Raw genomic sequence first — 14579 nt, 5'->3', positions numbered from 1 at the left:
GCGGTTCGAGTCCAGCCCGAGCTGAGCAGCCGCTGAGCTGCCAACAGGTAGCAGGATGGCTCAGCTAAAAAAAAAAAAAAAAAAAAAAAAGAGTGGCTAAAATTAAAAAAACTGAACTTTGGATGGTTGGTGAGGATGTGGACTAACTGGAACTCTCATACACTGCCAGTTTCAATGTAAAATGGTATATCTGCTCTGGAAAACAGTTTGGCAGGCATCAGAAGTTTCACTTGTACCACCATATAATCCAGCCATTGCACTGCTAGGTATTTACCCAAGAGGAAAAAAATCCTACAACTGTACATGAATTTTCATAGCAGCTTTATTATAGCTAAAAACTTGGAAACAACCCAACAACTAAATGTCTTATCAACAAGTGATTGGATAAACAAATTTGCTATATCTGTACAATGGGCTACCACTCAATAATAAAGAAGAATGAACTATTGATATGCACATTAACAAGAAATGTCATTATTTATTGTGAATGAAAGAGCCAGACAAAAAAAGAATGCATTGTGATTTTGTTTACACAAAACTATAGAAAATTAAAAAATTATCTATAGTGACAGAAAGCAGATAAGCATTAATGGCTGCTTATATCACTATAAGACAGCCAAACATTGTGTAATTCTTAATGACCACCAGCACCAGCTGAACAGTGCATCCATCTCAGAGGTCTGAATTTCAGTTCCACAGAAACCTTCTTCCAGGCTTCTAAGTATTAATAACCCCAGCCTCTTTTCTCCCTCCCCTCCCCCAGCCCTAGAGTTGGTAGCAGCTTCCTGCAGTTGCTGCTGCTGTAATGCCTTAGTGCTCTCTTACTGCCTTTTTAGTTCTAGAGTTCAAATAACTCATGTTATTTCAGTCTTCTGACTGATAATAGCACCCCCCATAAAATAATTTTGTCAAAATAATTCAGTCTTGAATCTCATCAAGACCCTGGATCTAAGTGCTCATTTACTGGTATTACAAGGGGTCAAAGGACCATATTAACATTGTTGGGATGTAACTAGCAAAATCCAAACCCTGGGAGATGCACAGGATAAACAGCACTTTTTTAAACAAACTTACAGGGAAAAAAATAATAAGATATGGCAGAGGATTCTGTAGATTAAAAGAGAAGGAGTCATGTCAACAAATTGCAGTGTACAGGCCTTGTTTGGATCCCACTTTAAACAATTGTGAACACTGGATATTTGATAATATTAAAAATTGTTAATTTTAAGGGCGTAATATCATGATTTTGTGTTTTCAAAAAGTCACAGCCTTAGTGAATGAAATTATGTGAAATCAGGAACTTCAAAATAGTATGGTGGTGGAGGGGGAGTGTGTGGTGTGTGAGGGTCAAGATTGGCCATGATTTCATCGTTGTTGAGTCTAGGTGATGCTACACAGGGATTCATTGTATTGGTACTCAGCTTTTATATGTGAAGTTTTCTACAATAAAAATCAATGAAAAAATAAGATCTGTGTGTGGGAGAAACTTTGGTAGCATTGGATATGTTCATTATCTTAGTTATGATCGTGTTATAGTAAAATATTTCTGATTTTTACCAGAAAATGAATTTGAAATCTTAAAATATAGTAAACATTCATTAGTAAAAAGAAACTCATCTAGGGTCCCCCCCACGAAAAAAAGAGACATTCTGATTTTTCTTATTCAATAAGAATTCAAGTTGAAAATTTAGGCTCCCAGTTCACAGTTTTGCTAATGCTACTTTTTTTGCTTTTTTAACTTCAGGGTCTTGCCTATTTGCATACTAAAGGCAAAATGCATAGAGATATCAAAGTAAGTTTATTTAATATGTTTAAATTGATAACTTTATTGGAAGGAATTTTATGATTTTAATTAAATAATATTTACATTTCTTTTCAGGGTGCAAATATTTTATTGACAGATCATGGTGATGTAAAATTAGGTATGTCATTTCAGGTTCCTAACAGTTTTTTCCAAATTAAAAAAAAATTTTAATGAGAATTAACACTATACAAGTTAAGCATTCATATCAAGACCCACAATAATGTTCATCTTTTGACCCCGTAATTTTACTTCTGAGATTCAGTTTAAGGAAATTAATTGTAAAGATAAAAAAATCCATACTCAAAAGTATTAATCATAACATTATTTATAATAGAAAAAATGAGAACATAGGGCTAGCAGTAGAAAAACTGTTATGCTGTGATAAATTCACTTATGGAACATTATTCAGTCATCAAAATTAATAGTTAAGAAGAGTAGGAGTGAAATCCCCTGGTCTGTTAAGTGACAAAAATGAACTGTGTGTGTATTTAGTTTTTATAACCATATTTAACAACAACAGTAAAAAAGTTTATACATAGAAAAACAGTACTTTTTTTAATAGCACCAAAATACTAACCTGGTTGTGTTTGAATAACTTTTTCAAATTAACTTCAATATACTTGTAATAAAAATATTTTTAACTTTGTTCTTAATAAAGTATATTTTCATTCTAGTAAAGTGCCAGTAAATTGTTTCCTTTTAATAAATATGTTATAAACCAAGCAAGAAGAGACTTAGGTATTCAATTTATATATATTTCCCTAGCATTAATATCTGAATTATTAATAATGCCATCCCTAAGGGTGAAACTTAGAAATGTTAGTGGTTTTATTGAAAAGAACTAAAGTTTTCTGTTCTCTTTTTTTCCCACTAGCTGACTTTGGTGTAGCTGCAAAAATAACAGCTACCATTGCAAAGAGAAAATCTTTCATTGGCACCCCTTATTGGTAAGACGTTATTAAAATTGAATTTTGTGTGTTTTCATTTCTTCAAGGTTAGTGTTCAGCAGTGATACTTAGTACTACAATTGATACTTGACTGAAAGTCTGAAGACTTGCATGGTCCTTGACACTCATAGCTCTGATTGAGTTAGGGAACTTTGGCATTCATTTTCATTGTCCAGCTTTCCCTAGATTCAAGTTCTCATAATTCCTACTATCTCTAGAATGTTGTGTTGAGAGGACTCATAGGTGTGAGATTTTCAAAAGAAAGGCTCATAGTACAACCTCTTGTCATTTAATTGCCCTTTCTTTTTGCTCTTGCTTCTATTTTAACCTAGAACTTCACTTTCACTTTCTGGTTGTTAAATCTCATGCATCCTACCCTACCCTACCATGAGTCTTCATCAGCCACCCTACTTCTAATGCCTCCTACCAATTATTGACAAAATCATCTTTCTAAAGCACTGCTTATAATTGAAACATAATAGAAAGCCTAGTAATAAACAATATGTGAAATCATCTAGTGACTGTTATAAATGGTGCCATTTAAAGTTTTTTATGAAAGGTTGGATTCTTTATTATTTGGATAATTTATTATTTGGAAAGAAATTTAAAGTAGCTCCATACCTCATACTAATATCAAAATAAATTGTATAGGGCCGGCCGAGTGGCGCGTTGGTTAAGAGCTGGCTTGGGATGCCACCTCTGAGCAGTAGGGCCCTGGTTCGGATCCCACATGAGGGTCAGTGACTCTGAGCCCTCTACAGCTAACATGGTGAACAACAGCTTCACCTGGAGCTGGGCTGCTGTGAGTCGCCGGCAACGGCGTAGGCTGCAGCCCCTGCGGCAGTGGGCTGCCACAAGCTACTGTGTGTGGCTGTCAGCAGGTGTGAGCTGCCAAGAGCGGCCTTTTAGAGGCCGGCGACCGATCTGCCTCACCCGGGAAGAGCGCAATGATAATACCAACATGGGCCAGTGAAGCAACGTTCCACAACTAGACTGAAGAACAAAAGGACAGCAACGTGTCTGTTCCCCTTCCCCTAATTCCCCAGTGCTGTTCCCCTCCCCCAATTCCCCAATAAAATCTTTAAAATAAGTAAATAAATAAATTGTATATATGGACATAATTAAATACAAAAGTGAAACCAAAAGAAATATCAGTGACTATCTGCTTTAAGATTTGAACGAGTAAGCCTTTCTTGGCATAAAAGCATAAAACGTTAAAGAGAAAAACTGATAGATTTAACTACATGAAAATTTAAAGCTATTATATGTCCACTGACTTAAACATAAGTAAAAGGCAAGTAGCGAACCAGGAACTAGTGGCTGAAATAAACTAGGTTTTAATGTCTTTAATATGTAAATCCTTAATCAATAAAAGTATTTCCTTAGAAGCTATAAAAATAATACACATAAGATGTCATAAAATATGAAAAATGTTTCCCCCAATGATGACTAAAAATGCAAATTAGATGAACAATACATTCTTTTCTGTCAAATTAGAAAATATTTGGAATTATGGATAATACCTATCACTATCACTAAATATTTGACAGTGAAAGTGGAAATTGGTGGAACAATTTTGAAAGGTAATTTGGCAATGTTTTTCAAAAACCTTAATGTTTATGTTCTCTGGTCTCAATTCTGCTTGTATTAATTTATCAGAGAGACATACAGATTTATATATGAAGAGCATTATCACAATACTTCAACAATGAAAAACTGAGGGAAAATATTCATATACAATAGGAGTGAGTTAAAAAATTTATGCACATTCATTCAAATCAGTGGAACAAATTGCTGGTATTAAAAATCCTGTTTTAAAAGATGAGTGGTCAGTGGATAGAATCACGATATAATGTTAACTAAAAAGATTAAAAGCATATAAAATATAATACCATTTTATAGAAGATATATATGTGTTTAAGTAAAACTTATGGAAGAGAAATAGGTAAAACAATGTTTCCCTTAGGATGGGATAATGTTTAATTTGTTTACTTCCACATTTTTTCATATATTCCAAATTCTCTTCAGTCAACACATATCACTTTTAAGAACAGAAAAAGCCCCAATAAATATCATTTAAATAAAGTTAAAAGAAAACAGCTGAGTTAGATTACCTATAAAATTTCCTTCGTTGCATGTCTGTTTTCCTCCTCTGTCTCTTCTGTGACTATCCTCCCCTGTGAACACTTCTTTGGTCAAAATTATCAATTTTGTGTACTCTGACTATACCAGGTATTATTACCTCCCTAGTTAATCGGTCTTCTGTGTTTATCTTAAGTCCTGCCCTGTTTGGAGTGGCACACACGCTGCCTTTCTTCACAGCTCCCTTTTCTGCTGAGCCAGGAAGTGCAACAGTCCTGGTCAATTTGGTCGTTAGTTAGCCACCACTAACTGATTCTAGTGGGCAGGGGAGATGAAGCCCATATGCTTTCTCAGGGTTCCAGCTCAGCTTCTTTCCTCTGTGAAACTTGCCTTCAGTCATCTTGCTCCATGGTGATCGCTTTCTTCACTTTGTTCCTATGCCCATTACGTATGTATAATAGTACTTGCATAAAGCATGTACATGTACATGTTGGCATTTTTAGTATACGTATTTTATATCCTCAACCATACTTAAGTTGACAGAAATTGTTTTAGATAACTTTATAACCTCAGTGCATATCAAAGCAACTTCTTCTACCTTGTGCATATTCAATATAAATATAAATTAATTTTAAAATAGCAAACATTAGAAAAATAAAAGAATATTTCCCTTGAGGGGCCGGCTGAGTGGCACGATGGTTAAGAACTGGCTTGGGATGCCAGAGGGCCCCAGTTCGGATCCCACATATGAGGGCCAGTGACACTGCCCTCCACAGCTAGGATGCTGGGCAACAGCTCAACGTGGAGCTGGGTTGCCTTGAGTCGCCGGCAACGGCGTAGGCTGCAGCTCCTGCTGCAGTGGGTTGCCATGGGCTACCTTGTGTGGCCAGCAGCCAGCGTGAGCAGTCAGCAGCCACAGTGAGCGGCCGTCCAGAAGCCAGCGACTGATCTGCCTCCCCTGGGAGGAGCGCAATGATGGTGCCAACTTGGGCCAGTGAAGCAATGTCCTCCACAACTAGACTGAAGAACAAAACGACAGCAACTTGTCTGTTCCCCTTCCCCCAATTCCCCAACACTGTTCCCATCCCCCCAATTCCCCAATAAAAAATAAATAAAAATAAAAATAAATCTTTAAAAAAAAAAAGAATATTTCCCTTGAGTAATATCATCTATGCTTTATAACTTCACATGCCATCATTAGATGCCACTGACTCCCAAATAGATAACTCAAACTTCAGCTACTCAGTTGATCTTCAGTCTCGTATATATTCATCTGTTGTTCGATAATAGCTCTACTTGGATATTCACAAGCACTTTATACTCAAATCAGTCTCTTTAGTCAACCCCTTTTATTCTGTCCCCTCTGCCACTGCCTTCAAAAAGTCCTTTATCTTTTTTCCCTTGTATTTTTGAAATAGTCTTCTAACTCATCTGCCTAACTCTGATTTCACCTCCTCTCATGCTATCTTTCATGTTGCCCTGAGTTTTAGATCAAGTTTACCTCCATAATTAATCTTTCATTTCCACAATAAAGTCTAAACTTCCTTATATAATCAGTAGGCCATTCATCACCTAACTAGTCCCACCTCTGAGGTTCATTTTCCAAATAGCTTTATTGACCCTCCCAAAATACCTGTGGTGAAGGACCTTTTTTCCATTTTCTGTCCATCACAGACTGATACTTCAGTAAAATAAATTAACAATGAAATATTAAAAAATGATCGTAAATGGATGAGAGTAAATGCTTACTGTCAGTTCCTGTACCTACCACAGACTGATAACAGGCAATTTATGCCCCAGATCAGTCTAGATCATACATTGAGTAGCACTGTCCTAACACCTCTCTAGGTGTTCTGTGCTCTCTATCTCCCTGTATTTGCACTTGTTTCCTTTGGTTAAATTGTCCAAACCTCCCACTTCCCTTAGCTCCCTATTAATTCATTCTTTAAGTCCCACATCCTTTGAGAACTTGTCTCTGACCTTCATCGGGATTTAGGTGTTCTTTTTCTTTTCCATATTACATAACAAGACTCATATTTCCATATTATATAACAAAACGAACTTAGAGCACTAGTATTCAGAGGAGAGGATTCAAGATTTTTAAATAATGAATTTAAAGTGTGTGTGTCTGTGTTTGTGTATGGTCTTTAGGAGTCTTTCCTAGTAAAGTTTCTTTCTAGTGAATGCCTCTCTGCCTCTTTCCCTCCAGGAAGTCTAGTGACTATCACAAAAGTAGCAGAATTCACATCATTTTTTAAAAAGAAAAACGGTATATTTACTGATTCCTTCTAGGATGGCCCCAGAAGTTGCAGCTGTAGAAAAGAATGGTGGCTACAACCAACTCTGTGATATCTGGGCAGTAGGAATAACAGCAATTGAACTTGGAGAACTTCAACCACCTATGTTTGATCTTCATCCAATGAGGTGTTCTCACTATTTATAATTATGCAGTTACTAATAAAGTCTTCTGGGAGAGTAAAATACTGATAACTTGGCGTTTCAACCTCATTTTCAAGTATGTTAAAGTAATAAAGGTGTTAGGAATTTAGGGATAATCTCATCTAAAATCTGCCATCTTGTATTGTTGTTCCTAAGACCAGAGGGAATAATTGTCTACGCTGTCTGAAATTTTTCCGTAAAACAAATTTTCATTAATAATCTTAGTAGGATAGAGCAGTTATCTTTTAAAAAGTATTTTTTAAGTCTTTACGTTCATTCTATCAATTTCAATTAAACTTGTTTCTTTTTTTGTCCTAAGTGGAATTATAAATAAATGATAGAATGCAGATGAGATTCTTTTCTGTTCTCATTTAATTATTTTTTTTTACTTTGTCTATGGATAATGAAGAGGTAGCTATGTTTGTATCAATATCATTTACAGTTTAGGATAAATTTTCTCAAATTTTTGAGGGCTTTTGAAAGAGTTTTAGTATTTCAAGGAAACGATGAATTGGCTAAAATTTAAACTTTTAAAATAAATAGTATAAAGTTAAAAAGAATCAACAGAATGGGGAACTTGTTCTAACACATGATAGATTAATATATATTACATAAAGAACTCATTCAAAATATAGGTTGTTTATGAGCAAGTAGCAGATACTAAAGAAATATGGATCACCTAACAAGTAACTAAAGTTATATAAGTTAAGAGATATGTACCTTTCGCTGGAATGCCAATAAGTGCAGACCTTTAGGAAAATAATTTAGACATTATTTGTTATGGGCCATCCAAATGTTTTAGTGATTCCACTACTTAGAAAATTGTACTTAGGAAATTCAAGGAAAAAAAGCTAAGAATTATCTATTTCAGGATAACATGGAAAAAAATCTAAATGTCCAGTAGTTACTGAATTGTTAAGCAAATTATTTAGCAGTCAAGGGCAGCTGTTACCTATGGATACACCAAAGAAACATGGAAAACTGATTATTAGGAGAAAAAGCAGAACATAATATTACCTAATACAATGGTGTAGTAATTGGTTAACATTTAGATAAAGACTAGAAAGAGCAGAAAATTTTAAATAATGTCTTAGGGTGGTAGGAATATAGACCTCTTGCTTTCAGTTTTCCTTTATATATGAATTATTTAATTTTTTAAAAGAAAATATTTTTGGTATTTTAAAAAAAGACTGATGAGTTTGTTTAGAAACCTAGAAGTGCTTTTGTAGGAAATACTGAACTAGAACATTTTAGAACTTCTTAAATCTGCAATCCTTCTATCTCCATAACCCATAGAAAATGGATCAAAGGTAGATTCTATTACAGAATATTTATTCCGATTATTAGTTGTAGTAATAAAAGTATTTTGGTATTGCTCTTAACTGAAGTTTTTATTTCAGGGCTCTCTTCTTAATGTCAAAAAGTAATTTTCAACCTCCGAAACTAAAGGATAAAACAAAATGGTAAGTTAAATAATACATAGATTTATAGAATTTTACAGTTGAAGGGATACAGGTTCATTTCTCTTATTTTATAGATGATGAAACTGAAGCCCAGATGCATTAAACAGTTTACCTGAGGTTTCACATCTAATTTATTTACTTATGGAACTATGTCAAGGAGCTAGGTTTTTCTAGTCAGTGTTCCTTTATAATATACTGCTCTCGTAAAACTCTGAGCATTTTATGTTTTGGCAGCTTGAGTAAGAGGTGTGGTAAGGAAAGGATTTGAAATAAATGCATTAAAGAGATTCATATTTTTACTATGTTTTCCTTTACTTCATTAATTACAAGTTGACTTTAATGGAAGGTGATATGAAAAGGTTTCCCAGATACCATGTCACTTAAAATCATCCTTATTGACTTTTCTCTACCTTTCTTCCCTAATGGTCAAAAAAGTTATGACTTATTTTCATCCTAATCTCTTCTTTCTCATCTCATACAAAAGTAAATCAGTGTGGTGGTTAATAAGGATGTGTTCAATTAAAGGATAAAAATTGAATATTATTTTTCTGGTAGTGTCTTCCCATGCGTTTTATAAAAGAAACTAGCAAATAAGTTTCCAAGTTCTTAAATTCAGTAATTCTTTATCTGGATTACATGGTCTTCAGGGGTCCATGGGCCCCCAAAATTCTGTATGTGTATGTATTCATTTATCACGGTGACAGTTCATATCTTATTTCAGAATCTAAGAGGCCTGTTCCCAAAACAGGTTTTGAGCTACCGTTTTAGTTTTTATTAGCCTGTCTGTGCATAGCATTATTTAGGAGTCAGGCCTTTCTGGGGATGATGCCAGGAGTGAAAGGCAAATAGTGCTGTGAAAATAAAGGTGTTTGTATTCTACTGCTAGCTGTATTCTTTTGTATTGACACAGGTTTCCTATTCCTTGTTTCCTCAAGTTCCTAAGCAACTGAAATTGGAGGACTTTATGGCAGGAATGACTGAATATTCATTCAGGAATGAATGACTATTAGCCATTATAGGTGAATTCATGGTCAGATTCCAGAGCAGTCATTACCATTGAAGTAGCTTTCCCAGTCTCAAGATACTATAACTCCATGTTATCTCCTCCACAAGTCACCAAATGTAATGCAGTGATTTGATTCTCTGAAGAGAATTGCTGTGTGGTTGCTGTCATTGGTAATGACTAAGGTTATTCTTTGTTTCTTACTCAGTCCCTCCCACAGTGGAATCTTGCCAATGGTGCAGATACCCCTCTTTGGTGTTAATTAATCATCAAAACATAATTCCTTTAATTTGTGTTTTCTTTTCCCCATTTCAACAATGCAGGTGGCAGGAAAACTCTTCTGGTTGCTAAAATCACTCCCTATTCCTTGCCCTTGTTTCTAAGAAATTCAGTGACCTTTTAAGTGTTTTAAATAATCTCTTACATCACCCTACCTCTGTGCTATCCAACTCCTTTGGTATAGCAGAACATTTACATACTATATAAATTAGGAAATGAGAAAAGGTCATTTTGATTCCTAAGTTTCATTCCTAAAACACAAGTTTATAAACCCTATAAATGATACAGCTACCTGTTTCTACTTTTTGGTGTATTTTTTAGAGCTTGTGTGTTACTGTTCTTTTTAATTGATTCCATTTTACTTGTAAGATGAAACTGACATGTTTTCAAGGAATATACTGTGCTTTGGGTTTAGTTTTGGCTTATATTGTAGACCTAAAAGTCCTAAGGAAAAAAAATAATGCGTTTCAAACTTTCTAACTATTTGTAAGTTAATTTTACTTAGTAACACCAAAAACTAATATTTGTGAAATATTTTTGTACATGTCTTTTTTTATTTCAAGGTCATCAACATTCCATAATTTTGTCAAAATAGCACTAACCAAAAACCCCAAAAAAAGACCAACTGCTGAAAGACTTCTGACTGTAAGTCATTGAAATTATAGGGGAATTTTTTGTAGTCATGCATTAATTGGGCATATCACTAGAACAAAGGTATTTAGGTTTTTTAATATAAAAATGTTAGTGATCTCTTACAGTAGGGGTCAGCAAACTTTCTGTAAAGAGCCAGATAATAAGTATTTTAGGCTTTGTGGGTCATACAGTCTCTTTTGCAACTACTCAGTTTTGCCAATGTAGCACAAAAGCAGTGCTAGACAGTACTCACAATGGGTATGGCTTTAATACCCAGTAAAACTTTAATTACTAAAAGAAGCAGTGCACCAGATTTTGCCCATGGGCTGTAGTTTGCTAAGGCCTGCCTTAGAGAAACTCTTAAAAATGTTGCTGTCATCTAAAATTAATTGCTTTTCTTGGCTTCTTATGTAAATTTATAGAATGTTCTGTATCGGTTTGTAAAATATTTTTATAGTAGAGAAAGTCAATGATCACACCAACCTAAAACTTTAAATGTCATAAAATTTGTGTCTGTACGTTAACATAATTTTACTGAATTAAATGTATGCAAATGTGAATAAATACAATGAATGTGCTGTTTTCTTATTATGATATGGACTATATACCACAGTGTTCATTTACATATCAGTATAACAACAACATGAGTAATACATTTTATTGTTATAGCCAAGGTTGTAATTTTACCACCTAACATATTCATGTTATAAACTTAACCCATAGAGGTTCCTTGGTTTTATAATATATAATTGTGGATTCTCTGATTAATATTTTTACTACTACATTCTCTAATTTATTTGTATTAGGCTCCCATATGCTTATCTCTAATAGTTACTGAATGGAAATGGACAAGTGACATTTCTATAACCTATGGATCTAAAGCATACTCAGAAGTTGTTTTGTTTTGTTCTGTTTTGTTTTTACTTAGCACACTTTTGTAGGGCAGCCAGGTCTTTCTAGGGCACTAGCAGTTGAACTGTTAGACAAAGTGAACAATCCAGACAACCATGCACATTACACTGAAGGAGACGATGACGACTTTGAGGTAAGGAGTGTTTGCAGTCTAATATTTGAAAATAAATGTTTAATATGGCCTTAGAATTTGTTTTCTAGTTCACTCTTTTAAGTTATTTAAAACAGATTAAAATACAAAGATTAATTAGCAATGTAAACTACACTTATCCTGCATATAATTAATTACCAGTAGATACTTTTTAAATTTTTGATATAATGTACATAATTATTTCTTAATCCTAGTTTTTTCCAGATTTTTGTAGCTTCTTTATTATACAGATCATTAACAGAATACAAATAATGTTTAAACATTAAGTTGAGGTTCCCATAGAAATTTTATCCTTTTCAATACTTATTCAAAATTATATCTTATATAATTACATATAGAACAGTCTATATCTATGCTTGCCTTCTCTGAAAATATTGTTCTGAAAATATAAAATTATTTTTTTAATATATCATGTTTAACAATACAATTTCTAAATCAGGAATGAGGGCCTCGTTCCCCTTTGGCAGGTTCCTACTTATTCCTATACATAAGACAACTGTATTTTTTCACTAGTATCTTTTATTCTTGTTTTATGATTTCTTTTTATCTCTGTGTTTCTCCAAATCTATCTCTTCATTTCTCTCTGTGCCTTTATTTCCCTTTATATTTCTACCTTCACTTCTGGCAAAACGATAGAACTAAACTTTATTGAAGGAAATTTTCTACTTCATGTTCTTAAGTTTTAAATTATACCATGTAAGTATCATGAGTTTGTAACTATTAGCACTTATTGGGTAGTCATTGTGTACCAAGTATTAGACCATTTAGACCAAATAATTTTCATGTTAACTCATCTAATACTCAAAACAGTCCTTTGCAATAAGTACTATTATTATCCCCATTTTACAAATGAGAAAATGAAGAAAGAATAGAAGTACTTGCCCAAGATCATATAGCTAGTAAGTAGTGAAACCAGGGTTTGAATCCAGGCAAACTAACTCTAGAGCATACTCTCTTAATTAGTACACCATCATTTCTATGTATGAACTTAATAGAAGTAGTCATTAAACAATCTTTGAAAACTAATCATTGCTTAGTATTATAGCATAGTCTTATCATGATGAATATTTTATTCAATGTTTAATGAACTTTAATTGAAAATATTAACTAAACCACCCATACATAGATTTTTTTATCTACTTAAATTATATCATTTGTAGACTTGTAATAGTTAATAAGATTTTAATCCACTAAAAATTCAAAAATTATTAAAATTGCTTTAGCTTAAATGTAGAATTGGCTATTACTTGATTCCTCATTTAGTCTTCCACTGGTTAAGTAAATAACCAAATTCTTTTATTCCCCCTCACGTTTGCTGGGCTTCACAAACCCACTCTATCTTCTGAGTTCTCTATTTCTCTTTAATGATATCACCATACTTTTCAATCCTTGAAATATAAAACCTTGTACCAGGCAGTTCGGGATACAGTGATATATAAGATTTGACACTATCCCTGCCTTCAGTGAATTTATGGTGTAGTCTCAAAGGAGATTCAGAAATATGAAAAAGTAATTTACAAGGTTGATAACTATAATGGATTGGGAACTATTAGGGACTATGGAGGCATATTATAGGGACAAGAAAGGACTCACTGTAGAAGTCCTTTGTAGAAGCCATATATAAGCGTAAAACCTGAAGGGTAAATTGGAATTAGAGGAAGAGAACAGACAAAAGTGTTTTGAGCAAAAAGAGTAATTGCGTATTTGAAAACCTAGTGATAAGAAAGAAGGCCATGTACTTCTTCATGTACATAAGGAACTAAAGATAAGTTAGTCTGGTTAGAGCAGAAAACAAGGAAGGAAGTGGTGGGAGATGATGTTACAGAGCTAGACACTAACCTTTTCAAACCATGTTAAAAATGTTGGCTTTAGCCTAATGGCAGTAGAACCCATTAAAGGATAAGGGAGTGACATAATCAGATACGCATTTTTTAAAAGATTTCTATGACTTCAGAATGGTGATTGCATTCCAGAAAACCTGTTAAGAGGATATCAAAGTTATCCAGGATAGATAGTGTTTTAGACTAGTGTGGTAGAGCGCAAGGATGGAGAAAAGTGGTCTAATTCAAGGATTACATGAGAAAGTTGGTGATTGGATGAAGACTTTATGAGACCTGATGAAAAAAGGGATTACTCCAGATTTTGACTTGAACAGGTGGATATAAAAGTGCCATTTATTGAGATAGGAACACTAGAGTAAAATCAGATTTAGGGAGAAAGATGAGTTCAGTTTTATATATGGTAATTTTGATGTTGCACAAGACTTCCATATAGAGAGGCCTCATAAGGAGCTAGAGCTATGTTGTCGTAGCTTGGGGAGAAAAGTTTGAACTAGAGTTATAAATTTGAGAGGCATTAGATAGAGATGAAGTTTATACCTGAACGGGTAAGTATGTTCATCAAAAGAGGAGTATAAAATGAGAAAAGAGGAGGGTTTAGGACCGCATCCTGAGATTTCTCCCACAATTTAAGAATTAAATAGGCTAAGAAGAATGACAAAGGATTGATAAAGAACATTAAAATAAGGAAGGAAAGTTTTAAAATGAGAATACTGCCTAGAAGTTAAGTTAAAGAAATCTTTGGATTTAGGTGGTGGTGTTTAATTACTTTAAAAGGGTAATTTTCAAATAATAGAGGTGAAACTAGATTGGAGTAGTTTGAAAGATAAGCATAGCAATTCATTTATGAAATTTGGTTGGGAAATGAGTAGGCTAGAGCAATAGCTGGAGGAAAGTGACTTGGTGGGGGATCGATTGACTGATTGTTTTTTTATGTGAGACAGAAAAGTTTGACCAGAGTTAAATGCTTATGAAAAGGACCCACTAGATAGAAATAGAAGAATCACGAGAAGCCAGATGAATAGGCA

The 14579-nt window shown here is 33.9% G+C and overlaps 1 protein-coding gene across 6 annotated transcripts in view; it reads left to right on the top strand.

Annotated features, from left to right (window-relative positions):
• Positions 1 to 14579, top strand: part of MAP4K5 (mitogen-activated protein kinase kinase kinase kinase 5) — a 93801-nt gene that overhangs the window by 43062 nt on the left and 36160 nt on the right. For all 6 annotated transcript variants that reach the window (XM_019630499.1, XM_019630497.1, XM_019630496.1 and 3 more), the window contains 7 exons: positions 1745 to 1792; positions 1880 to 1922; positions 2679 to 2751; positions 7126 to 7257; positions 8673 to 8735; positions 10581 to 10662; positions 11579 to 11695. In XM_019630499.1, coding sequence (XP_019486044.1) covers positions 1745 to 1792; positions 1880 to 1922; positions 2679 to 2751; positions 7126 to 7257; positions 8673 to 8735; positions 10581 to 10662; positions 11579 to 11695 — 558 coding nt within the window. The remainder of the gene's footprint in view (positions 1 to 1744; positions 1793 to 1879; positions 1923 to 2678; positions 2752 to 7125; positions 7258 to 8672; positions 8736 to 10580; positions 10663 to 11578; positions 11696 to 14579) is intronic.

Source organism: Hipposideros armiger, unplaced genomic scaffold (assembly GCF_001890085.2).
Source record: "Hipposideros armiger isolate ML-2016 unplaced genomic scaffold, ASM189008v1 scaffold_918, whole genome shotgun sequence".
Classification (NCBI taxonomy): domain Eukaryota; kingdom Metazoa; phylum Chordata; class Mammalia; order Chiroptera; family Hipposideridae; genus Hipposideros; species Hipposideros armiger.
Note: the sequence above shows the minus strand (reverse complement) of the source record. Positions and strands in the feature narration are given on the sequence as shown.